Source organism: Pogonomyrmex barbatus, unplaced genomic scaffold, assembly GCF_055798465.1.
Source record: "Pogonomyrmex barbatus isolate J1 unplaced genomic scaffold, ASM5579846v1 scaffold8, whole genome shotgun sequence".
Taxonomy (NCBI): domain Eukaryota; kingdom Metazoa; phylum Arthropoda; class Insecta; order Hymenoptera; family Formicidae; genus Pogonomyrmex; species Pogonomyrmex barbatus.
The window spans coordinates 8,181,878-8,209,207 of record NW_028297182.1 but is presented as its reverse complement, the minus strand read 5'-3'; the positions used below and the strand labels follow the sequence as shown (position 1 = coordinate 8,209,207).

The following is a 27,330-nucleotide window of genomic DNA, read 5'->3' as shown; positions in this document are numbered from 1 at the left end:
CATTAAGGGACCCCCCCCCTACGAAAAAGTGACTTTTTGTCACGATGCGTAAGCTGCCGCAAGTTTCTGCGGGCCAGACTCTTGAAAAATGGCCGTGGATCGGTCTTCCTCCACCCTCCGACGTCACCCTCCCTCTTCTCTCCTAGAAGCCGAGCTTGCCGCTTCTCCGTGATACTTGTTCGCGTTGTGGTTGCTCTTCTACCGAACGCCTGCGACAGAACAAAATAACTGGTCATCGAAGCGAATGGCGAAATTATGCCGTTTTGGCTAATCATATCCGCTGCACTGTGCCACTCGCATAAAAAGCGATTGCATCGCGTATATCGCAGAAGCTAAATTAGAGAGGACCATCTCGAGAAAAAGAATCATGGTTTGACAAAAAAAGGAGCAGTGCCCAGCAGAAATGATATTAAATTCCACACGATTTCAAGATATATAAAAAGATTATTAAATTGCGATTAATCAATCTTATATATTTGAAGTGAAAAGAAATTGACAAATGCCAACAAACTAGATTATAAAGTTGGAAGTTTCCGATCAATCATCGGTCTTACCTCATGCAATTACATGATCTCTAAAGATGACAATTATTTCTCGTTATCCTGCAAGATAATATACATATTTCTTTAGTTATTAATTTATAAAATATAATTTTATGTTTTTCAATTTAATTCAATTTTTTATGATGTGATCTTTATGTTTTTATAATCCATTTCTTTTCACCATACTTATGAATAATTTATAAAAGTCTACTGTTGGAAAGTCTAGGTTTATTTTAGGACAAGGTTTTATATTTGTATATATTAAAATAGGCATGTACGAGTAATATGGAAAAGCATACACGAATCAATTAATTCACAAAATTGTAAATTTATAAAATTATAAATATTAGTAATGTATCATGATTATTATGAATGTGTTGCCTCACTATCGTAAATGTATTTAGCTGCTTCCTCACCGTCAACGGTGGACTTTTATTTTGATTATATGCCGCGTGAGATGTTTATACTTGTCGATTAGACTTTATCGCGGTGATACGTTTGGCTTTCATCGATTACCTACTCCATTAAGCCTGCGCGATCGTGAGTCGGGAAGCTTCTCGCGCCGACATAAACGCGCTGCGTGTCGGGGCTAGGCCGATCTTAGATGCTGAAGTCTTAATTGGCACAAGGATCTTAACGCTTATCGAATGACTAATTAATAAGGGTGATCGAACAATAATTTATTGTGAGAAAAAATTCGACGTACGTGACTTAAAACACGGACGTTGCACTTCCTATTTCAGCTCATCGGCAGCAATTATGTGAAACTCTGTAACGGTGAAAATAATTTTAATGCGAGAAAGAATGGAGCGGTTTTTTAACGCTCATTTTTTTCGCGAGAGAGCGACGCGCGACAATTTTCGGATTCCGAACCTTCCGAACTGAATATCTGGCGAAATAAAACGTGTTCTCGAGTAAACAACTCCAACGCCCGCATTGTTCGTTCCTGCGAGCGATTTTGCTTTTCGCGATAGCGTGGAACGAATAAAACATTCTCGCTGGACCATTGAGCGCGCCGCCGGCGTCGTGTCGCAGCCGCAAGAGTGAGAGATAATCTACGTGCGATCGAGTGGCCTCTCAAAAATCGAATGTATCGGAAATCATTTGCGGTCGGTCACGCGGAATAATGGATTAGACGAGGGTGAGCAGCCCCGTCAGTGCTGCAACGTGTACAAGTGGCCGGACCCGCAGGATAACCGGGAAGAAAGAGAGAGAAAGAAAGAGTCGAACCGTCATCGGTCGCTCGAGATATCCCGCGGGGAATGAAAAAATGCGGATCGTCCCTTCGCTCTTGAAAAGCATACCTTGCGGCTCATCGTTTCTGCTCGTGAATCTGTCCGTTTACGGAGGGCCCAGCATAATGTCGTTAAACAAGAGAAAATTAAATTTTAAAGTCAGTTCGTGACAACAATGGCTGTTTGAATGATGTAATGTGTCCTTTTCAAATAATTATCTTACACGTTTAAATTAGTTATTACAAGATAAAAAAATTATTTAAATTTTTGCAATATTATCATGTTCTTCACATAATAATTTTGATGACCCAACAAAATTTTTTATATGTATCTGTCCAAATTTGCCAGCAAAATTGTTTTCTCTATGTCAGTATTTGTATTATAAATTCTGTAACTATACAGATATTTTTGCGACGTATTTAAGAATAGTTTGACTGTCATATTATATATTTAAAAATAAAATTAAACTTAAAACATTTGTATTTTTTATTATGTTTGTCTTTTTGTGACATTTTATTGATGAAAAAGATGTTAAAGATTTTCCCATAATGAATCTTGATGAATTGGAGATAAATTTTTATTTTGAACTTCCGTGTGTAATGTCTTTTTGAAATGTAATATCTTTTTGAAAATTTCGAAAAGTACATTTTGTGCACTGTGCAAACGGTTTCTCCCAAGTCATTGTTTTTGCTTCCGAAGCGACTCGGTCCTCCCCAAATATGCATTGGTCTTCGGACATGTCTGTCATTTTGCAGATTTACATATTTATATTGCTGTCGTGTAAATGGAGCTTGGCGATGGAACATGTCCCGGGCACGAAAAAAGCGATTAAGGCACGTTGACTTCAACAAAGTCAATTCAATTGTGGTTGGGATGTTAGTACTACTCGTCAAATTTTTACATATATTTAATGAGTTTGATATTTTAAAATTTTCATATTTTGCCCATATCTAAAAAAGCGATGAGCAAAAAATTGATTTTGTCATCATTTTACATTTTCATAATCCGTTTGTAAATAAAACCATGTTTATTCATAATTGATATATGAATACGAATGTAACTTATGTGAGAACTAAAGTCATACACAACATCATTACAGCGCATATAATTATTTAAAGATTTTGTTTATAGCAATTTAAAAATTTAATAGCATTTGGATCATAATGATTATATAATTTTGAATCATTAAAATGAAATCATATCAATATTAATTTTTTTATGTTTCTTATTCCACTCGAGAACAGAACACATCTTTTAAGGATGTATTTCATCTATTTTTACAATTTTTATGTTTGAAATGAAAACCACAGATAATTTTAAACTACAATTAAATCTTTATCAAATCGCATTTTTAATACTTAAAATTTTTTTACATAAAAAAAAATTGAGATTTTTATTTTTTAATTATTATACATTTTTATTACAGTATATTTCTACTATATACTACTATATTTAAATAATTTTTTATTCAGATTTTAAATTGTCGCAAAATTTTTTGTATTCTCTTTAAATGCGATGTAGAATAATCTATAATTTTTTTCATAATTTTTTAATTGTAAATAAAAATAGATGTATAACATATCCTTAAAGTCTCAGTTTACGTTTAATCGAGTCGACATAGTTGGTCGACTCTTCAGGTGGCAGGATAAGAGAAAGAAAAAGAAGAAAAGGAAACAGAGAACATTCTTGCGCAAAAGACACTGCTCCAGACTAGCAAGACGATAGCATTCGCGATCGAAAAGCAACGAGTTGGTAGTCGAAGGGAGTAAGCGCAAACAGGAGAGGAGAAGAGCGCGGCTCGGACACGAAACGGCGGCGAAGAGAAAGAGAAAGCGCGAGCGATCTACGACAGAGAGAAGGGCAGTGGGGTGGGGCAAGCGCGAGCGCGCGGAAGGGTCGGTCGCGCGCAACGCGACGTTAACGCCCTCTGGACGGTGCGCCGCGGAAGGTGAGATTAGTCAGTCGCCAGCCGTTCGAGGACGACGCACGTTTCGCGCGCGCGTCCCCATAGGATCTCGCGTTGCGCGCGAGAGAGACGAGACAGGTGGTCGCGATAAACCGTTAAAGTGAAGTGATTGCCGGGGTGAATCGATCTTACAGAGGTCGGACTGTGCGCGTTGGTTCCTCGTTTCCCCTCTTTCGGTTTTTAAAAAAAACCTTCCTTCGTCAGGACACGATCGGTGGAGCTTCGATGAGTTTGAAGCTTTATCGAAACGGAAATTGGAGCAAGGAAGACAAGGAACGAGAGAGAGAGAGACAGGAATTTTTGACGCCTGAAAAATTCAAAATTGGATGCACGATACATTTCGGTGTTGCACGAGGATAAATTCCATGGTTCGCACGCGAAAATAATCTCAGACACCTCCAACGGTGCGCTCCATTTTGCCGTGCGTGGGATAGAGATAATTCGTGCAGATTCGACCTGAATGCTGCGAAGTGGATCGGCGTCCAGTGGAAACGACTGAACGGATCCTGAGGAGGACGAGCGGAGTCGCGTGGTGGTCGCGTGCTGACAGGTGGCGTCGCGCTACGCTCGAGAGGGTAGGATACGCAAGGGAAAGAGAGCGGTGTTCGTCCTTCGTTTTACCGTGTTTTCACCGTTATACGGTGTTGTCCACGCGGCCGCGGTTCGGAAGAAACGGAATATCGAAAAAGGGACTTATCTCTCTCACCTCCGGGCGCGAGGAGATGCGTGCCGGACGCGGAACGAGGTAGCGCGGGAACGATGGAAAGGAGAACGCCGGACGGCCTCCTGGCGTCGTGCCGCGAAAGAAGGGAAAGCCGTGCTCCGAGATCGCCGCGGTGATATTCCCGCGCAGTTTTCGTCACGTCGATCGGGACGCGCGTCCTCGCGCGGTCCTGTTGGATTCAAAATCCGCGACCGAGCCGTCGCGGAAGTGACGCGATTAATTTACCCGGAAACTTTTGTGCCCGCATAACAAATTCCTTCGAATTTTCGGCTCTATCGTTTCGTCCAGAGGATTAACAGTTGTTGAACATCGCTTATCCGGTCGTCGAAATATTGACCGTGGGATTGTTCTCCTTCGTGATCTTGTTTACATTATGATCACCGAGTTGGATTACGCTCTCGCGTGTGGTCTCTCGAGGGCAGTGCGATTGTGAACTGTGAAAGGTTATAAATAATTATTATAGTGCCGAGGTGTTGTATGTATACGGGTGCGGATGTGATTCGTTCTTTTTGTTATTATTATTATTATTTTTTTTTTTTGTGAAACGAAGAACAGGAAGGTGGGCGCGAATGCTCGGACCAATCGTCAGTGTGATCTTTGTTTTTGAAGATTGGAGTGAACGTTTTACAGCCCAAAGGTTCTTCGTCGAAATATGAGGATTACGTTTTATCATTGCGACTGTCCGTGGGCATCGATTGCGAGCAAAAATGAATCTCACATGTGTGTTTCTGTTATTGCTGCTCGTCGCGAGTTCAAGGTACGTTCGCACGGCGAATAAAAAAATGTTTCGCTGCCGCGCGCCATGTCAACAAATGAAAAAAAATCACGCGTATTGTTATGGATGTACATGTGACGAATGTATGTGTGGAACGAATGTATATGTGATGGATGTAGGAGTATCTTAATTCTAAGGAGAACTCTTTGGAAAATTGAGATAGCACGTATTTGTAGTGGCTAAAAGAAATGATAAATATTTGCGCTTCAAAAAGTATTAAATTGCGAAATAAATATGTAGTTAATAAGTAGAAAATATTAATATGTATTAGGTTACTAAGATTCAGTTGAAAATATCTATCTTACATCGTTTTTATAATAAAAATATATGACTTTTTTTTTTAAATACTTATTAATTAATAATTTTTATTCATAAATAATACATAACAAAAAGTTAAGTTCCTTACATCGAATTTTTTTGACGTTTAATTTTCCATCATTTTTATCAACCTGCCAAAAATATTTGTATACCGGTTAATAAACTCCCATAATTTTTAGGAGCAATCGCGCTCGTACTATCCCCTTCGTGGAATGTTGCAATTACTGACCGAGACGGATAGCATGATTATTGGTGTTATGTTCTTTCAATTATCAACATCGACGCGATACCGATGGAATTGTTTCGCGGTTTCATTGTTAGATCGTCTTACGCGACGTTTCTCGTGCACGGGAGGGGGAGGGGGAGGGGGGAATTCGATATCGCATTACATCCAATTCGCATGTTAGACTTGATCAGAGAAAAATTGGTTACTTATTGAAAAAAAAAAAAAAACGTATACATTCTGAATTAACCAAGTCCCTATTGTTTTTTTTAATTGTTTTTCAAAAATCTGCTTTTGCTTTACAGATGCATGTGCTCGAGCGGGTACACCGGGCAAAACTGCGAGAGCGACTACATCCCCTGCGATCCGTCACCGTGTGAAAACGGAGGCTCGTGCCATCAGCTCGGCGAACATGACTACGAGTGCATCTGCCCCGAAGGTGAGTACCGCGCAAAACTTTTTACCCCATATCGCGCCGCGGAATCTCGTAGCCGCGCTACGTAGTACCCCCCCAATCCCGCGAAAGATGAAACTTTTTCGTATCAACACGTACGATCTCCTCGTGATACTTCATTTTTTTTTTTTTCTTTCTAACCTCGCTCTCCTCCGCGTCTACGATTACCTCGTCCAAGGTAACAGAAATGACAGCAGATTCTGTTTAAGAATATCCACCCATAGTCTCTTTGTAGTCTCTTCGGAATATCGCATATTCTATGATCAGTTACAGTTACGTGGAAGTAGATGTAATTAGGTTTCGTTTCTCTTTTCCTCCCCTCTCCGTCGCTCGCTTCCGGAATAAATAATAACGTAATGAATAACTTTCGTTCTCTTCTTTGTTATCCCAAATTCCGCGATGTCCGCGAAAATGTCCAAGACGAGTTTTCTCACGGAGTGGCCGGGATTCGTTCTCGATGGTTTGAGAATCCGGGGAACAAGAGCGTTCCCGCCGACCAGTTAATTGCGACACAACCCGATAAATTCATCGCAGAATTTAGGAAGGGCCTTTTCGAAGATTCTCGCGCGTTCCACTCTGTTTATCGCGGGCAGGAGGACGCCTCGCGCCCCGTCGCGCAATCTCGCTAAGAAAACGCCAACGGGGCGGAGGAAAGATCGAGAAAGAGAGGAGGACAAAAGGGACTCTCTCGCAGGGCAGTGATTACTCGATGCAACAGGTACAAGCCTGGGCCAGGGGTGGTCGACACGGCCATTTACGTGCGTGTGTACACAGACGGAGAGGCTGGTTAATATAAAGCCTAGGGTCAGCCTAGCGTGGCCTCCTCGCTCCCTGGGTTACAATGCGTGGTCCTCTTTTTCCCAGGCGGACCACAACCATGGCGACCCCACCTTCTACCGCGTCTGCTCCTTCGTTCCTTCCTCCCCCTTCTCCCCCCCCCCTCCCCTGTGCTCTCCTTCTCCTTCGTCCACCTTACCGGCGCGTCTTTTCCCGTTGAAGAAACGCGAGCGAGTTCTGCCTTTCCGCAGGTGGTTCTTCGTTACTGATCGTTACGCGTTTCCTGGTACTATTTTGTGCGATGTATTATATTTTATATGCTGATGTATGCTACGCATGCGATGTACATACATTGTATAATATAATGTAAGTCCTATTTTTTAATTCTTATTTTTTTTTTTTTTTTTTTTCGTTGACGATTTGAATTGTTTGTTAGTATAATAACTTTTATTTTTAGCGTACATATTAATTCTTCTGATTTTTTTATTGCATGTATTATTGCATTATATTTATTTGTATTTTGTCTTTCCTAGATATACATTTTCTATGTTTATTCAATATCTTTTTATTTTATATAGAAATTAATAGTTTAATTTCTTTATTAACTAAAAAAAAAAATTAGAAATTACAGTTACGTCATTTAAAAACACATACTGACATAAGCTTATGTGTCCATAACAAATACTGCTGCTTGATTTTAATGAAACTTTTTATTGCGTTGTTTCTTTTTTTAACTTTTATTGTAATATAAATATAAATCGCTCCGGGCAAATATTTCCAGCGTAAAGAATTGAAAACAAAAAATTGAACGGTGCAGACATATTTCACGCACTTCGTTCCAAACTGAAGTGCATTTTGCGATCTTACATTAATAAAAAGTGCCGCGTATAGCATTTTTCATTTGTTTGGGAAGGCATTCGTTTAAGGAACCTTCGGCCGAGGCCACAACCCGAAGAAACTGGCACATAACTACACGCACCGTGACTTTTATTTCGATCCTCTTTCCTGCCTCTTCCCGGTCGTTTCACCTCGAACGAGCGAGCCGCCCCGCATTATCGCCTTCTCCGTTCAGGACGACGTCTTCTGCACGCTTCTGTAAAACGCGCTGCTTTCGCGTTCGTTCTTCCTCTTCCCGCTCCGTGACACTCCAATAAGTCGCGAGGATCGAAACTCGAAGAAGGCGTGCCTCGGTCATGTGCCAGTGATCGTTAGCACTGGGAAGCAGAGGCTCGCGAATCGTCTCCGGATCATCTCTGGTCGTCGCCGAGACGAGATCGTTCCGAATCCTACTGCGAGGAATCGCTGAACTTGTTTGATCAACAAGTCCTTTTTTTTTTAGAAATGGTCCCTCTATATATTATTCCGTCATAAAGATTTTATTATTTTTTTTTACTTTTCTCTCTCTCTCTCTCTCTCTCTCTCTCTCTCTCACTGTGTCTCATATCCTTTTCAAGTTAATTCTTGTCGCAATGATCAATCATATATAGTACAAATGTTCATTAGGCATGAACGTTTCGTAACAGTAAAAAGATTTGATTCTTCTAGTATATTTGCATCGCTATTACATTTTTGATTACATAAAAAATATAAAGTTGATAAAAACTCATTCTTCATTTAAGAGTTTTTTCACATATGCAAATGTTGGAAATATATTATTTGGTCTACAGTTTTATTGGTTCTCTTTCTAAAGTGAGAAATAGAATATAATTCTTTAGCTCGAGTCCTTTGGATCGTTCCTTTAAATGAACGTTTACAAGCCTCATGTGGGAGTACTTACTCTCGTTTTTATTCATGACTTTTGCATTTCACGAAAACCAGGATAAAATGCACTAGCTCGTTGGTAAACTACTTCGTTCAAGACGATTCGCTCGCGTCGTTAGTTGTAATGGTTCAATTTGCAGCATACAACACGCTTACGCACGCCTTCTGTCATATTTTCTCTGTCGTTAGGCGTTCATCTCGTCGTTGATTTCTTTGCAACTCGGTTCTTGTTATGCTCGCTCTAGTTATGCGTTTTTGTTCCTTTTCTGTGCGAAAAAGAGCTCTTTGCAGGATCGACGGACCTTGTAACCACCCTTAGCAGAACTCTCGGTACAGGTTTGAGTCGATTTGGTCTCTCTCACACACACACACACACACACACACACACACACACACACACACACACACACACACACACACACACACACACACACAGGTAGTCGTTATAGTTCAATTTGCAGCAACCCGCTCTCTTAACTCTTATTCTCGCCTAGCTTTTCTTCGTGCCGAGCTGTCTACATCTCGTCTCTCTTTCCTCTCTTGTTCCCTCTCGCTCTAACTTGAGTACCGTACTTCGTTTCTTTCTATCTCAATGCGCGACCAGCGTCTCCTTCCTAAGGACGATCCTGTCTAAGCGAAAGATTTCCCTCGTCGAGCGATCCGATCACGCCTCCTCCATTCCATTCCGCTAATTAGAAACTACTCTATCGTGCACCGGTTAAACGATTAACCGCGCGCTTGTAGATTAATCTAGTCGTCGAAAGAAAAGGGGAAAAACGGTTCGAATGGAGAAACGGAGACAGTGGAAGAAGAGGATAGGGCAGGGAAAAGGAAAGAGATAACTTGGTTCTCTTGAGTTCGCTTGCAACACTCGTTTTCTAGAGTCGGCCCGAACTATCTCGCCGGTCTGCCGGTTTCTTCGTTTCTTTCTCGTTTTGATTCAATCATTGCACATATACAGCGCAGACATATACGCGCACACATAATAATCACATATGACACGATACAGAGTGAACAAATCGAAATGGAAAGAAAGTGAGTGAAGAAGTCTTGTCGATCGATCGACCGCGACGATTGTACCAGCTCGGTGAAGTTCTTGCGGAGGAATTAAATCGTCGGTTTTACCCTCGCCGCGTACCGCGACGACCAGCAAGAAACTCGAATTTATTGTTGAACTTGCACTTTGTCGGCAACGCCGGAGGATTGAATAGTCTCGCGAGAGACGATGCGTGCTTCCGTTAATGCTCTCACACCAATTAATCTGTTGATTTATTTTTTGCCATCTATCGAAAGGACAGTTTTCAAATATTTATTTTGCGTCTTTTTTATATCCACTTTGTGACATTTTTTAACTTATTGGCTACTATTTCATTGTGTTAAAAATAATTTGAAAATGACGTAATATTAATTAGTAAAGTTAACTTTTTTTACAAACTGCAGTTAATGTAAAATATAATTACTTTATTTTAAGAAAATTAGAAATTCGTTACAATAATAATGTTATTTTATGTAATATATGCAAAAATTCTGTGATAAAAATTTTATTTTCATTAATTTATGAATATTTATAATATTTTTTATTAAAAATGTGGAACTATTCTGTATTGAGAATAAAAAGATATTATAGTCTCATTAATGACTTTGAAAATCTATTTAAGCTCAGATTCTGTGACAAATGAACGTACAAACTTCTCTATCAATCAAAAGAGAGCATTCCATTTCTAGTAATTGGCTACCATCTCGTTTTCCCGTAATAATTATAACGAAACCATTATAAGATCACGAAACCATTATACGTTAATTGAAATCAAGCAAGCCTTGCTTGTGCATGATCGAATCGATCTGATCTATTTTATCAAGATCAATGTCCGAAGATTGAGAATCGATCGAATATACTGATTGTTTTGTTTTACACTTCACGTAACTTCTGTAACTGATTAACACCATGCGCATTTATTAGCCTGTCAGATGAAGATGCGATAAATTAGAATTATATCATACGTACTTCATGTTGGCGCTACAAATATTTTCTTACATAATATTTACATAGAATTTAATTACATTAGGTACGTGAGAAGAACTGTACGGAAAAGAGATGCCGATTCTTATTTTATTCTTTGCACAGGAAAGAATAAAATTGTCAATAGTTAAATACATTGGATATCGTCCACGCATAGAATATACATAGGATTTAATTTACATAGGCTCCACGTAAACGCAGAATATTGTCTATGCGTGGATGGATAACACATTGGGATGCATTGAGGAAGAGCGAGGTGGATGGTTATCCGCTCCCGGGCTGATTTATGCCATTGCGCGGGTATAAAGTGCGTAGCACGGCGATCGAGGAAGAAGGCAGAACTTGCGAAATAAAGCGTACGTTCGTTCGTGAGTTTCTTCTTCCTTCCATGGCGAATTGTTGTATTTATAAAGAATGTCGAAGGTTAAAAAAAAAAAAAATAGAGAAAAATCCGAGAGATTAATCGAGTGAAGAAGCTAAGCCCTGTTCCAATTTATCTTAGAATTATTAGATGTATTCAAAGTGCTTAAAGTCTTTTCAAACATATTCGATTCCTACTTTAAGAAATATGTTAAACTTTAAGAATAATTATTCTGAAGTTATTTTTATAAATAAAAAGCACTTGATAGATTTTTATTATTGGAAATATTTTAAAAATTTTAATAATCTACTTGTTTTGCGAAGAGACGATAATAAATTATATTATAATATTTTTTATCTTAACTTTTTAAATTAATTTAGTTTTTAATTTTTTTTAAATATATTATCAATATTTATAGTATAATACATATCGATGGAACGTGCCTACGAATCAAATTATCCGCCACGTTCGCCAATGATGTCTAACATTCTCTTGTTCATTTGACCGTAACGCGAGGTACATACACAATATATACACGTACATCACAATCTCTTTCTTGTATACTCGCCGAATACAAAAGCGGTACTTTACCTACGGTACCCGGAAATGAGCGAATAATCGACCAGAGTTTTCCGTCACGCGTCGCGATCGATCTGCTGATAATTATTACATCGGCGCGCGATAACTCGCATCTCGTTCCCACGTGTCGTCTCGTACCATTCGCACAACGGTACACGAATTTTAACGTTGAGATATGTGCGTACCTCTCTCACCACCCACACTAGGTTGCAACAACGCTATCGTCCGTAAGAAACGTCTTTTAGGTATGTCTAAAAGCGATTGAATCCATAGAGTCGCGTGACTCGTGACTCGAAAAGAGGAAGAAGGAGAGAAAGAGAGAGAGATAAAAAGAGGGAAGATTATTGACTTCTCTGTTACATCGTTCTCTATTAAGAAAGACTCGACGCTTAATTAAATCTCTCTAATTCTTCTCGCGGGCCCGCCATTCAGAGTGACCGCGTTTCTCTCGGTGCGTTTTGTCTGCCGTCTTCGTGAAACGTTATTAATATATCGTCTTTGTTGTATCCTCCTGAATATATTTTTCCTGTGTTCTCCTCTAATCAGACACGAAAACCTTCTCGCGCCTTTTCTCCGCGCGACGTTGCATAATTAATAGTTGCGAACGCTCGAGCACAAAGCGAGCGTCGCTATGACAACGTTTAACAAGTGTTTCTCGCGATGTATGTCCTGTGCCATGGGTCTCGGTCTGGATCTATTTCACCGTACGGTCCGGTATGTCATTCTCTTTTTCTCCCTCTCTCTTTCTTCTGGATTTTCAACTTGACCTTGTGACTCAAATACATAGGAGTTTGCGCAAGTAGCCGACAAGGTAACAGCGACGACAGTGTAATTAACGTTTTCCATCATGAACAAACAAAGAATCATCTTTCAAAACCTTTTTCATGACAAACACGAGGGAAATTACGGTAGTCATGTAATTTGATAGAATATTTTACTCTGCGAGAAAGGGTAATAAATAACAATTACCAGTTTCTCAACTTTCTTCCCATTATTGTGCGTTCAGTTCAAAGAAAACAAATCTGAATAATTTAATTGTCTGCTTGATTCCTAATTGCATTATTGATAAAATTAATTGGAAGTTAAACAAGTATGATAAACTATCGAAGTCTTCAAGATTATTTTCCATTGCGTTAAATCTGTTTGTGTTGTAGATTGATTTCAGTCTTAGTGTACTAATATATGTGAATTGCTACGATACGGTTAAATAATTACGCGCTCTTACGCATTTTCTTCAACTTTTGATTTTGAGTTGCAGTTATCTTCGAATCTCTCATTCGCATCAATTCTCGCTTGTGACGAAAACAAATCAGTCGTACCAACAAAGGAGAGGCACGAGCTTCCGAGAGACGTGGAGACACCGATCTCGACTGGACCGTGCTCGGTTCACAATTCCTCACGACAGTGACAGATGGTGACCGGTTGTTGTTATCCATGGCTGCTCGTGGCGATAAATGAGGCCAAGCCGCCGTCTTTAGACGAGACGTGACTCCTCCGAGCTGGAGCTCTTGTCTTTATCATCTGACCCGCCGAATTTAAGATCGTAAAACTTACGATGCGAGAGGACACGGGGTTCACTTACCACTCGCGATAATCGTAAAGTAACGATTTTGTTGTTTGTAATGTACGCTGGCCGCTTGCAAATGCCTTCTTATTGAGATAAAGACCGGTCTATTTGCATAAGAGTTAGAGATCTTAAAGAACGCGGGTTACATCAGCGTTCGTATGTTTTATATATCTTTTATACGCGAAGGTATTGCTCGGAAACTATCGCTACACGCGAGTGGTTGCTCGCGCAGAAATTACCGCGCGTAAATTTATACACTATTATGTTACATGCATACGAGATATGAACAGACGTAACAAGCTAGCAAAATATATTGTCGGTCTGACATTCCGCATAGTAACGTATGAGTTTCGTGGACATCGTTTCGTTCCCACGTTTCGGTCAAATCGCACAGCTGCGCCATGCAACCCCTTTTATTTTTCGCTCATTGGGGGTCTCGATATGTCGCGGGATAAGATACGAATCTCTCGGGAATTGGTCCAAAATCAGAGCAAATAATATATTACACCCTTTCGAGGTAGGTGTTGGTAGGAAATACAAAACATGTCCGTGTCAGATAAAATATAATACCAACTATAAACATTAGATATAAATCAAATTAGTATTCTGTTGAATAGGCATTATTTTAATACACTGATTTGTTATAATAATTTGCTCAATAATAATATAACTGTGTACCGTTTTATGCCTTTGACATAATAATAATGTGCATGTTGCAATTTTCCTTTTTTTAAGCCTAGAATGAATAGTCTTAGCGTAGAATTCTGATAAAGTAAATGTTTTTCTGTGGAAAAACATTACACATTTAATATCTTGTTTTAAAGAAATAATCTTTCTTTAGGAAAGATGTGCATTTTCGTTTATTTAATTCAAGATTATATCGAGATAATATCACACTTGTATAAAAGAACCAAATAGAATAGTTCATAGAACTTTATGTACTCAGAAATAATTCTCTGCGAGATAGGCAATCTCTTCCTAGGTACCTTTTATTTATCCAGATAATAGAGAGAGGTTGTGGTCCCTTTTGTTTGCGTCTCCGGTGGAACGATAAATCCACACCCACGCGGTGTAAAGTGAGCTGGATGCTGCCACTGAAAGTTGCCGGAATCGGGCGCAGCTGATCTGAATATAAATCTGGATTAATTTAAAAGATCCATTCAATCGCAATATTGATGTTCGCGCATTTGCATTTGCCCTCATTTCAACGTCACACTAAAAAGAATATTCATTTGGGATTTGTCATCTTTTGTTTTAAATCAAGTAATATTCAAGTAATATTTTCAAAATTCTGATCACTATATCAAAATATCTACTCTCCAAAATACATGCGGATCGTTTTTACTTAAAAAAGTTCGATTAATTAGATTCTATTTTCCTCGTCTTTTTAATTTACTCTAGTAGCCGATTAAATGTGTTTCTCGAATTTACATGACGCTGATAGAGCAGATGTGCGGGACTCTCGCTCGAAAACAATGGTGTCGATCGATGATGCGACAAGGATGTGATGGGGAGACGATTTCCATAGAAAGGGGATCACACCCCGTAGAAAGCGATCGTGTGGCGTTTGCTTTCGCGGCGCGGTAGAAATAAAGTTTGCTCGACGTGGACCTCATTGGACATTCTGATGAACCTCCCCGAGATCGCGGAGAGTCATCGAGTCGCTCGTAAAGTCGCCGCACGCCAATACCTTATTCCTCCCTTCTTATCTTTCTTAGTCCTTTTCTTCTCTCCTTTTTCTTCTCTTCGTCTGTTCTTTTTCCATCGGTCCTTGTATTCCTTTCTCTACTCGATACCATCTACGAACTCTCGCGCGCGGCAACCCTTTCTCGTACTCTTCATATTTTACTATTACCATATCAGGTTCTTCTCGATTCTCCTCTCCTTACCGCACTCTATTCGATCTCTTATTAAATATACTTGCTTTATACACACGTGCGAGCACGCACATTCGATCATCACGCGGGATCACCGATCGGATCATTCCTGTGGGGCCGCGATTATCTTGACGACTTCGCGCGATTGCCTTCGTAATAGTTTCATTTTTTGTGAACTTGTCAATTGCTACCACGTACTTTGGTGAACTCGCTTTTTTTCTTACGAAATGATATAATTCGTTTGGTATTCGTATCTGCCACATGATTTGCAAATAATAACTGTTTCTGAGGGTGGATATGACACACTATTGTAATACAAACAATTCTATGAATATATGAATAATTCTTAAGAGATATGAAGGAAGCGCGTTGACATTATAAACACGAAAGAAACCAGTTTTGCGAGTGTATGCAATCATTTTTAATTAGATCCGATGTGATACGATTCAGGGTTGTAATGCTGAAACGAGTCGAGATCTCTTCAAGCCGATTCTCATTCGTGAAACAAGTTTCTAGTCAGGTTTCTTCCGCTTTCCGAATATACAAAGAGACGTCATTTGTCTTTCTGATTTCATCTTGACAACTTTTTATTTTCCTACGAATATCTTCATTGCTATTTCTATGAATAAGGATTGAAACCGGTATAATTTCGGAGAGGGGGAAGAGAGTCCAATTTCCTGTATGTAATAAGAAAGGATCTTATATTAAATGACGCATTTTATTTATTCGCAAATAAAAATATATGATTTATATTATTGCATATATTTAAATATAAATCTAAACTTAACGAATTTCTTATATTGCCGATATCAATCTTTGTCTGAAAAGAATTAATTAAACTTAATTTACAAAATATCATATTATTTTTAATAACATTATAAAATATTAACTTGTGTTTTATATGATTATATAATTATTATTATAAAATCTGCTTCTTCGCGAGTATACAATAAATTAAATTAAATTATTATAAAATATTTTTCACATTATAAAACATTGTTAACATTAATTTAATATTATTTTATTTATTGTATTTTATTGATCTATTATTTCTCGATAGTGTAATTGTTCCGAAAACTTATAAGTTTTTTAAATCGCACAGATAGATAGATTTTCAAGATGTAGTTTAATCTTGATGACAAATGTGATGGTCGCAGCTATATAACAATAAGAATAAATATTCATTTAGCCATCTGCAGGCACATATAGATTCAATTAAGAACCTATGTTGAAAATATGTACGCTTAACGTCACGTCGTTGGAAATCGAAGCTCGGCCGAAGGCAGACATCACATTACAATACGACTCGAATATTTTCATACATTTTCATGAACGCTTCGTTAACTGACCGGCTCCTGCGAGTTGCATTTCTATTGCAACGGAACCGTATTACTTTACTTTCACAACGACGTATATTATGTACAGTCGAAGACTGTGGGATTGACATTAAAATTTAGTTTGGTCTCTTTTTAAAATATATGCATAAGACAATAATCCTAAATTAAAATTATAGCTACTTCTCTTTCTATTTTTTATTATCTTTCTATTTCTATATAATAACAATGATATAGAGTCATGGTGATATCTCACGTATGATAATTTCTCAGTCGCCCTTGTACTCTCACCGAGCTTCTCTTGCATGAAAGCCGCGAATCGCGCATCGATACGGCCGTCCACACATTTGCACAGATGATATGTATGCGAGTGTGTGTATATGTGTGTGTGTGTATGTACATACCAGCGAATATGCACGGAACACGCATGGTGGTATGCACGCGTCGAACGCATGGGGAAAGAGTTCACCGTACTCACGTGGCGATGCGCGGAGGCATAGGGGGACGCGTTGTTTCTCCGGGAGGTCATCCCGGTGGAAGTCTCTTGACCTCTGACTTCGGCGCCTCCGTGTTCCCATAAACGTGATCACGGAGTTACTTTATACCCCGCCTCGGAGTGTGTACATCCCAAACCAAATTTTCGGCTGCATTCAGCTTCAGAATATGGCGGAACCATACGGCGGAAACATCACACTGCATTATCGAAACTGGGGGAGGGATTCAATGGCATCTTTCTCTACTACCGCAAAAATATAATTTCGAGATATACTCAGCTAAATAGAACAATAAAATTTATATTACGAATAAGATATTCGAAATTATAAAACTTGCTTTTTACGCGTAAATATGCAATATTCGAGGAGTTAAGTTCACTCGTCATTTTAAATTAATATTATCGATAAAACAGATTATATTTTCATTTATTAATAGAAATTAAATTTTAATTGTCTAAATATTTCTCAATATTTAAATATCTATGAGGTTGCTGGCCTTAATTATTCGAGTAAAATTTAGACATGTCAAATCGAGACACGCGTGATCGCTTCATGCAAGATCCTCAATGACGGAAGTACGATAATGCTCCAATGAGAAGATAACTCTAAGACGAAATGACGGAAGATGATCACGAGAAGGAGAGGGTTGGGGAGAAAAAGGGGGAGAACGGTCCAGGAACGGGTATGGGTAAAGGAGAGGACACCGGTACACCTGCGGCCATAAACTTGTCGAAGTGGCATGGCATAGCGTAATGGCAGGAGAGCGTTGCCTTGCCTTTCGCGCCTTGCCCTTGATTGCGACGATAAAACCTTCCCCTTTCCGTCGCTCCGCCTCGCCGCTCCAGCCCTCTTCTTCCGTTGCACCCCTTCCGACACCCTGCGGCTCTCGTGCGGACACCGTGGCGCGCTACGCGATTTTACGCACGCAACATGCATACACGCGCGCACGCGTGCACGACACACAAGCACTGCGGTGCAGCATTCTATCGCGCGTCGGTGCTCGTAAACTCAAGCTCGGTCGGAATTCTTCGTGGAAGCGATAACCGAGGCGTATAAATTTAAGATCGCTTTGTTCACGAGTCCCCCGTTGATCGACTAACAGTAAAGGAGGACCGACACAGCCTTCGATTAACTAACTCTGCCTGGCGACTTCTCTGCTCTTCGCGCCGGATCAAGGCTGCCGGAATGATGAAATCTCTACGAGTCGACATTGGTATAAATTTGATAAAAATTAAAATTTAATAATATCACAGCTATACGAAAATTTTTATATATGTATTTGTATGGTGTGTGTGTGTGTGTGTGTGTGTGTGTGTGTGTGTGTGTGTGTGTGTGGGGGGGGGGGGGGTGTGATATAAAACGTGATAATTGTAAAAAAAAACTGATATTTACTGTAGATTACAAATTGAATCTTGAAATGAATTTTCCAATTTCTCTCCGTTTAATATGAATGAAAGGATCTCTTTTCCCTTCTGTCGACATAGTTCTAACGCCAACGTAACGATAGAAACGATTATGATAATCGCGATTGTTGCCGGTGCGCTTAAGCAACGTTAAAATTATCCAACGATTGCGTTCTCCTCGTGCACTTTAATTACACTCTACGATACAAATAGAAATGCGGACGCGTCCTGTTCGTACAATGTAGGCTTTTATAACTTCTTGATCGAGAGAATTCAACCCTCGCAAGACATTATGGAATATTTACGCGAGATCTTAGCCACCGGTATTGCTCTTAATTAACGGATGCCTCTCCCGTTTCGAAGAAAGATCGTGGAGAAATCGCCGCGGAAATGATCGTGCCGCTTTATCGCGGCCTTCCGACCGCATTAATCATAAAAAGGTCATAAAGCTTGCGGCAAAATGGGAGAGCGCTTTTCTACATCCGGCCAGATCTCCGTATTCGTTATTCGGCGAAAACCGTAGAACGTAAGAAATATGTGGACGTAACTTCAGAAGAACGAATGTAAGAACGAAAAAAGGATACAGCCAATTATAGAAAAGACAAAACAATCTTTTAATTATTGCAACGTTATTTCATTTATCGTATTTTATCGTTTATGTAACGCATAATTAAAAAAATGAAATATAAATTGAATATCTTTTTTTTTTTTAAATCTAGATTGAACGTAAAAATCATTACGGAAGATTTAAAGTTTTGTAAGTTAAATTAGTCGATAAATAATTATTTATTAAGAAATAATAATAATAATAATAATAATAATAATAATAATAATAATAATAATAATAATAGTTTCATTATTTAATAATTATTCATTAGCATATGTCACGAAATTTTGTTTATCAATTTGTATATTATACAATTTATTTTTTTCATTTCTTTTCTTTTTATAATTTATTGTACTCTAGTTCTCGTCGTCCTTTTTCAAATACTCTCATCTGGCAAATATGTTTAGGATGCTATTAAAACAGTGTATCGTGCGCAGAGCAATCTGGCTCCTCTTCCATCGCAAGATCACTCTCGAAAGAGGATTACTCGTGACTTCCTCCTTCCCCAGACGGGCGTACTTCGCTCGTCTTTCCTTTCGTGTCTATCGGCCTCGTCATCGCGGAATGCGATTATTATTTCCTTCTTACGACAACGGCGTCATTTCGCGTGGAGTGGAGCACCTCAAGAACGTGGAATCACGCGGTGCAAAAATTCACAAACAAAAACGCCGGCGCGTAAATTGACTTAACGGCCGAATCTCCCAGCTGCGTAATCGGCCGCTGCATTGCCTTTAAGAGAACGAATGAATGAAGCGGCCGATATAATTTTTCAACGAAAAAGAAGATTATTTGTTACGAATTATTATTATGTAGCGTTTTATAAGAATTGTTGAAATTTTGTGAGATTATTATCGTTGCACACAACGACTAACTTAACGTCGATTTAGTTTATCTATAGTACACGTACCTTTTAAATCTCAGTTTTTAATTATATTGGAAATAAAAGATACAATGCTAGATATATATAATATATATGTTCAACTTTCTTTACAAGCTTTCGTTTTGCGAAAATCTATACCTCGCGTGATTGCCAACGATGCTAAAATCGCGAGCCTAGATATAATTATAACGGTAGATCAAATTTCTTTATGTCCTTCTATGGTATGAAATGAGATTCTATTGGAGCTCTTAACGGCTTAACTTCTATTCTGCATACTACCGCCGGCGTGTACGTACTTACAAAACACGATCCAACGTAATGCCTCGTCTCTTTTTCGCGTAATTTCATTATTTTGCGATGCACAAGATAGGGGTCGTTAGCTAGACCGGTTAGGAGTATGAACGAGCAAACGCGGTGTACCGGGAAGGAAGAAGAGGAACCCGATCCTTCGGCATATACACATAAGGAGGAGGATGAAGTAGGAAGTCACAAAGATTACAGCGGAACATGTGCACGAGCGCATCTCGAACGATCCGGCATTTCGATATCGTCCTCTGAACGTGACCGCGCGCTACGAGTCCCCCCTAATCTAACATACGTCCGTGACGTAGTTCCTGCTCCGGAAGAAACCATTGGTAGCCGATAATTAAATCGGGATATTGATATTTGTTGCCGCGTCTATCTTATAGATAGACGTTGAAAATTACAGTTTGCGTTGTATTTCAGTTTTTAGAATAATAGTGTGAGTCACGCAAGTAAAAACGATACCCATTTTCAGAAATAGCTTTTACGCACGATTGCTTTTAAATATTTTTATTAGATCTCGTTCTTTTTAGAATTATGATAAGATACAATACGAGATAAATAACAAAGTTAAGTTTTTTTATCACGAATTCTTTTGTTTTTTTTTTTTAAATAAGCAGCTTGTTTGTCTTATCAACTTGTACATAATTTTCTCTAATGAATATTCGTGCACATAAATTCCATTTATTCCCAGAAAGTAATAATTATGGCAATAGTAGTTGCTAAAAGACTCGAATTTTACAACTAAATAACAACAATTTCGTATGTTATATTTATTGTACGTTATAATCGAGTGATTTCTGATGATAAATGCGATATGATGAATGATTTGGCGCTGTTTGTGGGTGCATCTCTAGTGCTCTTCCGTGTTACAAGCTTCTCTCGAAAGAGAAATCTCGTATAAATAATCCCACGGCGTTATCATGCAGTCTCGGGAATCGAGAGAATTTCCTGGGAATTTGTAAAATCGCCGCCAGGCAACAGAATCAAACGAATCAGCTTAAATTAATCACCATTTAAAGATACCGCAAGTAGGTATCATCTGTAACTCCACGAATAATTTTGAAATGTTTATATATTTTGAAACATATATTAATATATTAATTATTTCTTTACGACGAACATTAACAAATTGAAATACTTTAAAGTTTTCGAAAAAATTTCCTCTATCTCGTATAAAAAATTGTAGAAACAACTAAAAATAATTTTGACAGTAAGATATCAGATATACAACAAGCTTTTTAGTAGTAAATGTCTTTTTTTCTTTTTTTAATTTTTATAAAATAACAGTTATACTATTTTAACATCTTACGACTGATACGACTGATGTCATGATATATGATAATTGCGCTTCGATGCGCATTCATCGCGACAGTCAATCGCAAAACCGGCTACACTCGCCAAAGCATGGTAGAATCGCTTCTATCCCGCAGCTTCCTCCTAATTATCATTCGCGTATAAACGGCAGGTGTCCGCAACGGTTAAGCAACGGTTTTCGCTTTGTACGTTTCATGAGCGATTTATCGCGCGCTCGTGTACGTTTGACGCGATTAAATAGAAGTCGCGCGCGTCTTGCGCTCGCGAGAACGTTGATCGTCGTTGACCCGTTCGTTCTGTTCGAGCAAGCTGAAGACTAGATCGCGGTGATCGATAATTTCCTATTACACTCAGAAGTCACCGAGTCTGATCGACGTGGCCGTTGAGCGATCGGTCTCGATCGTTTCTCGTTAAAAGTAAGCGCGAGGCTTAAAACCAGCAGCGTGTAATCACTAATTACCCGATGTGTTCTGAGATAACTTCGGTTATACGGGCAACCGGTAAGAAGACGTTTCTCACAATCAGCAGAAACTTGATGCATGAGAGAGAAGTATTTGACACGGTTGCTAATTGGCAGGGTATGAAAAATATTACGACGGTAATAACAGAAAAAAAATTCAAGTTGGAACAATTGCGCTTCGCTGAAGAGACGATATGATTTCTTCAACTTCGCGCAACGCGTCTTCTGACGGATTGTTGTTCCCAGAATGATTAACAGGAAGCTTCTATTGCGGTACGTGAAAGTTTCACATCTTGCAAAAATTAAGATCATGTCAGATGTGGCCGTAATTAATCAACTTTTTCTTCGCGCAAAGTAGCATTCAGTCTTGATTATTTAATGACAAAATAAAGAGATCATTGTAGCTTTTTTGTTTTTTTTTTGTTTTTTTTTTTTTTTTACTAATTTTTATTTTGATTTAAGAAAATGTAAGAAAAAGATCCCTTGAACATGTCAGCGATTAATTTCTTGCTTTACTTTCAACTTACGCAACGGAAAGGTGTAGCTGTTAAATGTGCTATTAAAGCAAAGCGATAGTTAGAAAATTAATATTTAATGTTTTCTTTATGATTAATCGAGTTTAAAGATTGATTACAATAGAGAGAAGAGAGAGAGAGAGAGAGAGAGAGAGAGAGAGAGAGAGAGAGAGAGAGAGAGAGAGAGAGAGAGAGAGAGAGAAGAGCAATAAAAATATAATGTGCAGAAAAAAAGATCGATAGAGAACTCATCGACATATCATATATTCATTAGAAAAGATCGCAATTACTCACTGTACGACTCGACTAATTAACGAAGCTTCTGTCAAAGAGATACGCATTAACGAATAATTACTAGCAATTACGCGCGCTCGCAAACGAGTTATTTCACACGATCGCGTTATAATCAATACCTGCAGCCTAAATTAATAGCAGATTTATTCTTTACATTGAGGCGCAATTTAATTCTCTCTCTCTCGTTACGTACTAATTATGTTTCAGCGGTGAGAATTTGCTAGGAAAAATTACTGATGGAAAAATCGCATATATATTGTCTATCGGTTTATTCTCTTCAAAATTAATTGAGCGCTTTTTCTCTCATTTCGCTCGTGTATATCGAGCAAATATTATTCCGTGATATTTATAGCGGTTTATTTTTGCTATTACCGAATTTTAAAAAAAAGACTTGCGACATAATAAACAGCGCATGGTTAAATTGTGAGTATTCGGTCGAATCATCGTTCTGACTTAGTTTGCGTCAATTTAACACAACAGTGTATGCGCGATGAGTCAATGGTCAACTCAATTGGATTCGACTCACGGCTTCTCGTTCATCATTCACATTTGCCTTGATACTGTTAAAGCACGTTCGCCTTCGTCCATATTTAGATACTGACCCTCTCCTCTTCGCGATCCGTGATCTTAATGGCGATTATGGCTACTGCTGAAATGCATTCTCACGAGCGCCGCGGTACATTGCATAACGTGCAACACGCCGCGTCTCGCTTTATAAGCCAGCGCTCCTTATTAGAAGGAGAACTGGGCAGAGGCGAGGGTGGACGAGCCACGAGGGTGGGTATGAAGCGGGGGGTATGGTAAAAACGCGGGGAGTCGCGCCGATCTAATTGGAACACGATTCTGACCCTGAAACCCAAGATAGGGGAATATTCCGGCTTGGAGAATCTGTACCCTCCTCCTCTACCCTCTTCTACGCTGCACTTTCTAAGAAAGGTCAGCCAAATATAAAAGGAGGAGTTTAGCGCATGTGTGAACCCGACGGTTTGAGACAAGTATGCATTATAATATTATCGTCCTCGAATCTTTATTCGTTGTGTACTTTATCGACTAATTATCCTTTATCTGTGATTGTTCTAGAGATATTTTTATTAAAATATATAACTATAAACTATTTTATTTACAACGCAGTTTTCTTAAATTATCAAGTCCTTGTAAAGATTTTATACATGAGTAGAAAGATAGATTCTCCATGTACACTGTATGTATTCGTGTATTGTCAAGTTATTTAAAAGAAGACAATTTAGACGCGCGCGCTCACACACACACACACACACACACACACACACACACACACACACACACACACACACACACACACGGTGCATTATTGCGATTTTCGCACGGCCAAGACTGGCTTGAACCTTGTTAAAGCTCCCTACGGTTATTCCACGTGCAAAATATTCTTCGTAGGTCCGTACGCATGCTGAAACATTGCTCGTCCTCCTAATTGACGCGTCACTTCGCGTAGGTGTCCTTCGTTGTTCTTCCCTTCCTCGTTTTCTCTCTCTCTCTTGCGTCGATTTTATTCACCCACAGTGTGATTTTCCTTTTTTTTTTTACCTCCGACTCGTGATTTTCTCAAAAAACTATTATCTTCTGAACTTGTGAATTTAAATATTATCTGTGAATGATAACTCACAGTGGATTCGAATTTTTTCGATGCGCGGAAATAGTCGTGGTGAAAGTCGACGACGATAAGAATGAAGAAAATGTATGTCGTGAATATAAATTATACGTTTAATGCATAATTTATGTTATGTGTTACAAAGAAAGTGACTCATTTTATATAGACAAACGCACTCTGGATGCGCGTTCTAATTGACTTTAGTCAACTTTTCTTTTTATTTCGAAACATTGTTTTTTCTCGAAACTTGGAACTTTGAACAATTTTAATTTTTAAATTTCAGCACAAGTAAAAAAAATTATTTCTATTCGTTTAACGGACGGTTTCCGGCCGTGTTAAAAATCGCGAAGCGAATCTTTTTTGCAATAAATATTATGTGAATTCATCTGACGTCCGGTCGTGCGACTGAGGTTTTATTCGCGAGAAGATCAGCTACCTTGTCATTGAATTAATAACTTCTGCACAATATGGCTCATCAAAACCTTGTCATAGCAGCTCGTCTCCGCGCAACTTGGCAGGAAAGAGATGCTGGAAAAGACGCGTCGGTATGAACGCAGAGACAGAGAAAAGTGGAGGAAGAATAGCCTCGTTAGCACCTTTCGAGCCAGCCGATCAGTATGCAGATGCGAGCGGGAGAATGCACTTATTAATTTTAATCGGTGCTAGTCGGCGAGGCGCGGTGAGATAGCGCGCGCGCGTGGGTGTCGGTAGCGTGGAGCACGAAAGGGGGTGGGAGAGGGGGAAGAGGTAGGGAGAAGAAACGGGCGCGAGAAAGAACGTGAAAGCTTCCAATTTCCATTTCCGAGCCCCCCTCTGGCGCTGATGGAATTTCTCGGCCTGCGAGTAACGGTGCCTTCTAACCCACGCATATTGGAGATGTGCAGCGGGATGCAAGACGGAGATCCTACACGTAATTGAGGAGGCTGCGTCGGCTTGGTGTCACTGGCTATAAAATTACGTCGCTTATCCCGCGTATTGCCTACGCCGTATCTACAGTACATTTGTTTCCGGAATAGATAATAGCAAATTATGCGAATTGCACGCGTTACGTAGCATCATACATTTTTTTCTCGTGATCGTTCTGAAATCGATCTTTTTCGAAATTATTGAGAGGAGTTATTGTTTATTTTTTTGCTGCGCTCTCGATCTTTTATATTAATATTTTATTTTTAATATTTAATAATTTCTACGTAACACACATCTGTCAAAATTTCTTTAAATATTATTAGAGAATTGAGCTTTTGCCAGCTTTTTTTGTTGATATCGCGGCGATAAAAAGAAAAAATTAATAACGATCCTTTTTCGATAATTTTAACGGACATTATTACATCACGCAATTCTTATATTCATATTAATAATTTATTATATAATTAAAATAAAAGAAAAATTCAGCAGAATAGCGTATATTTCTGAGATGCAAATTGTTCGTTGCGGACAAACAGGAAGGGAGACACTTTAACCATCGAAGGTTATGGCGAAGGCGGACCGCGCGTTCGCCTCCCGCGGTTAAGAGCCCTTTTAAGGGGCGATTTCTATCTTCCTTAATTACCATACCTTTTTCGCCTTCCTGCCGGATGGTGGATGAACAGAGGGGTAAAGTAAGAACCGGGAGCGCGCTCCGCCGACCGACTCGTGGCGGATAAATCGAGTTTATGGTCCTCCTTATGTGCAGCTTTCCTGCTTCTCGATTTGTATCTTTATGTTGGATTTACAGGCTCGCGGAATACCATGCTCGTGGTCATTTAAGTTCAACCGGCAACAGTCCGTATTTATCTCGAAGCTGCATCATGTATCATTTTAAGCGTAATATACGCAGAAACATACGCTTTCCATCATCAATATTTACATTTTATTTTTTCATTTCTTCTAATGGAAAATTCCAGTTCTTAGAAACTATTTCGATATTACGCTCATATCTTTTTATAATATAATAAAATTTCTTATCAGTAATATATTATTAGTATATCTGTTAGAAACAAATTTTCTCAATTTTCAAATCTAAATTCGATTCAAGTAACAATAATTCCATTTCAAAGGGCCCTCGCAAATTAGAACGAAATTAATCGTTGCGTTTATTCAAGCTGAGGCTCTACGAAGCCGAATGCGAAATAGATGCAACAAGATTCAAATCGTTTGTCGAAATTAATTTAAAGGGAAAGAAATAATATGTAATCGGTGTATCTTTATCTTGTAGTAACGTTATTAGACTTTCGTAATAATGAGTTTGGTTGGTGTGAGATCTTGAATGTTTATTTTTACGTGTAGAACCGCCGGCTTTTGTTATTCGCGGCAAAGCTCCGAGCGAGCAGGTAGCGGCGCATGCCGTCGTATTATCTCTCGAAACGCGGTCGTGACAAGTTACTGGAAGGTGTGAACCTATCATACCCATTATAGAGTACCGATTATAGAGTATACCGATTATAGAGTAAAGGATTATTAGCTCGGGTAAGGGTATCGATGCGACGATTGCTAATCGAGGCAGATCTCGCGCGACTCACTTATCCGGAGTCACAAGAATCGTATCGTCGAAGAATGGAAGAATTATAAATTATTTTACGATAAATATATGATAAATAATTATTTAATAATTTCCTCGGTGATTTTTAAATACTCCCCGTGTCTTGAGATATGAAATTATTTTGAATATCTCTCATGGTACTCGCTTTATCACGAAATTTTCGTGTAATAAATATATGAATATCGTTGTTTATTTTATACCACTTATTACTTAGAAATAAGACGCAATTTGTTTGCATAGTTTGTGCAGTCTAAACGACATCAGAGATCCGTATGAAAAGATATATGCACAAATATCATCGTCGGCAATAAATAAAATAGTTGCATAATATAATTTTATCTGTATGAGTTTCTGCGATGCATTCCTGTTCGATGTCGATGTCGATAAATCGCTTGAAAA

General features: G+C 38.8%; 1 protein-coding gene across 2 annotated transcripts in view; it reads left to right on the top strand.

The window, feature by feature from the left end:
• The window catches only part of N (neurogenic locus Notch protein), a 233,018-nt gene that overhangs the window by 101,488 nt on the left and 104,200 nt on the right, over positions 1 to 27,330 (top strand). The window contains exons 1-2 of one of the 2 annotated variants that reach the window (XM_089084344.1): positions 3,723 to 5,224; positions 6,089 to 6,222. In XM_089084344.1, coding sequence (XP_088940470.1) covers positions 5,175 to 5,224; positions 6,089 to 6,222 — 184 coding nt within the window. In that variant the 5' untranslated portion in view covers positions 3,723 to 5,174. Of the gene's footprint in view, positions 1 to 3,722; positions 5,225 to 6,088; positions 6,223 to 27,330 lie in introns of those variants that run through there. The other variant, XM_089084343.1, reaches the window with a different exon arrangement.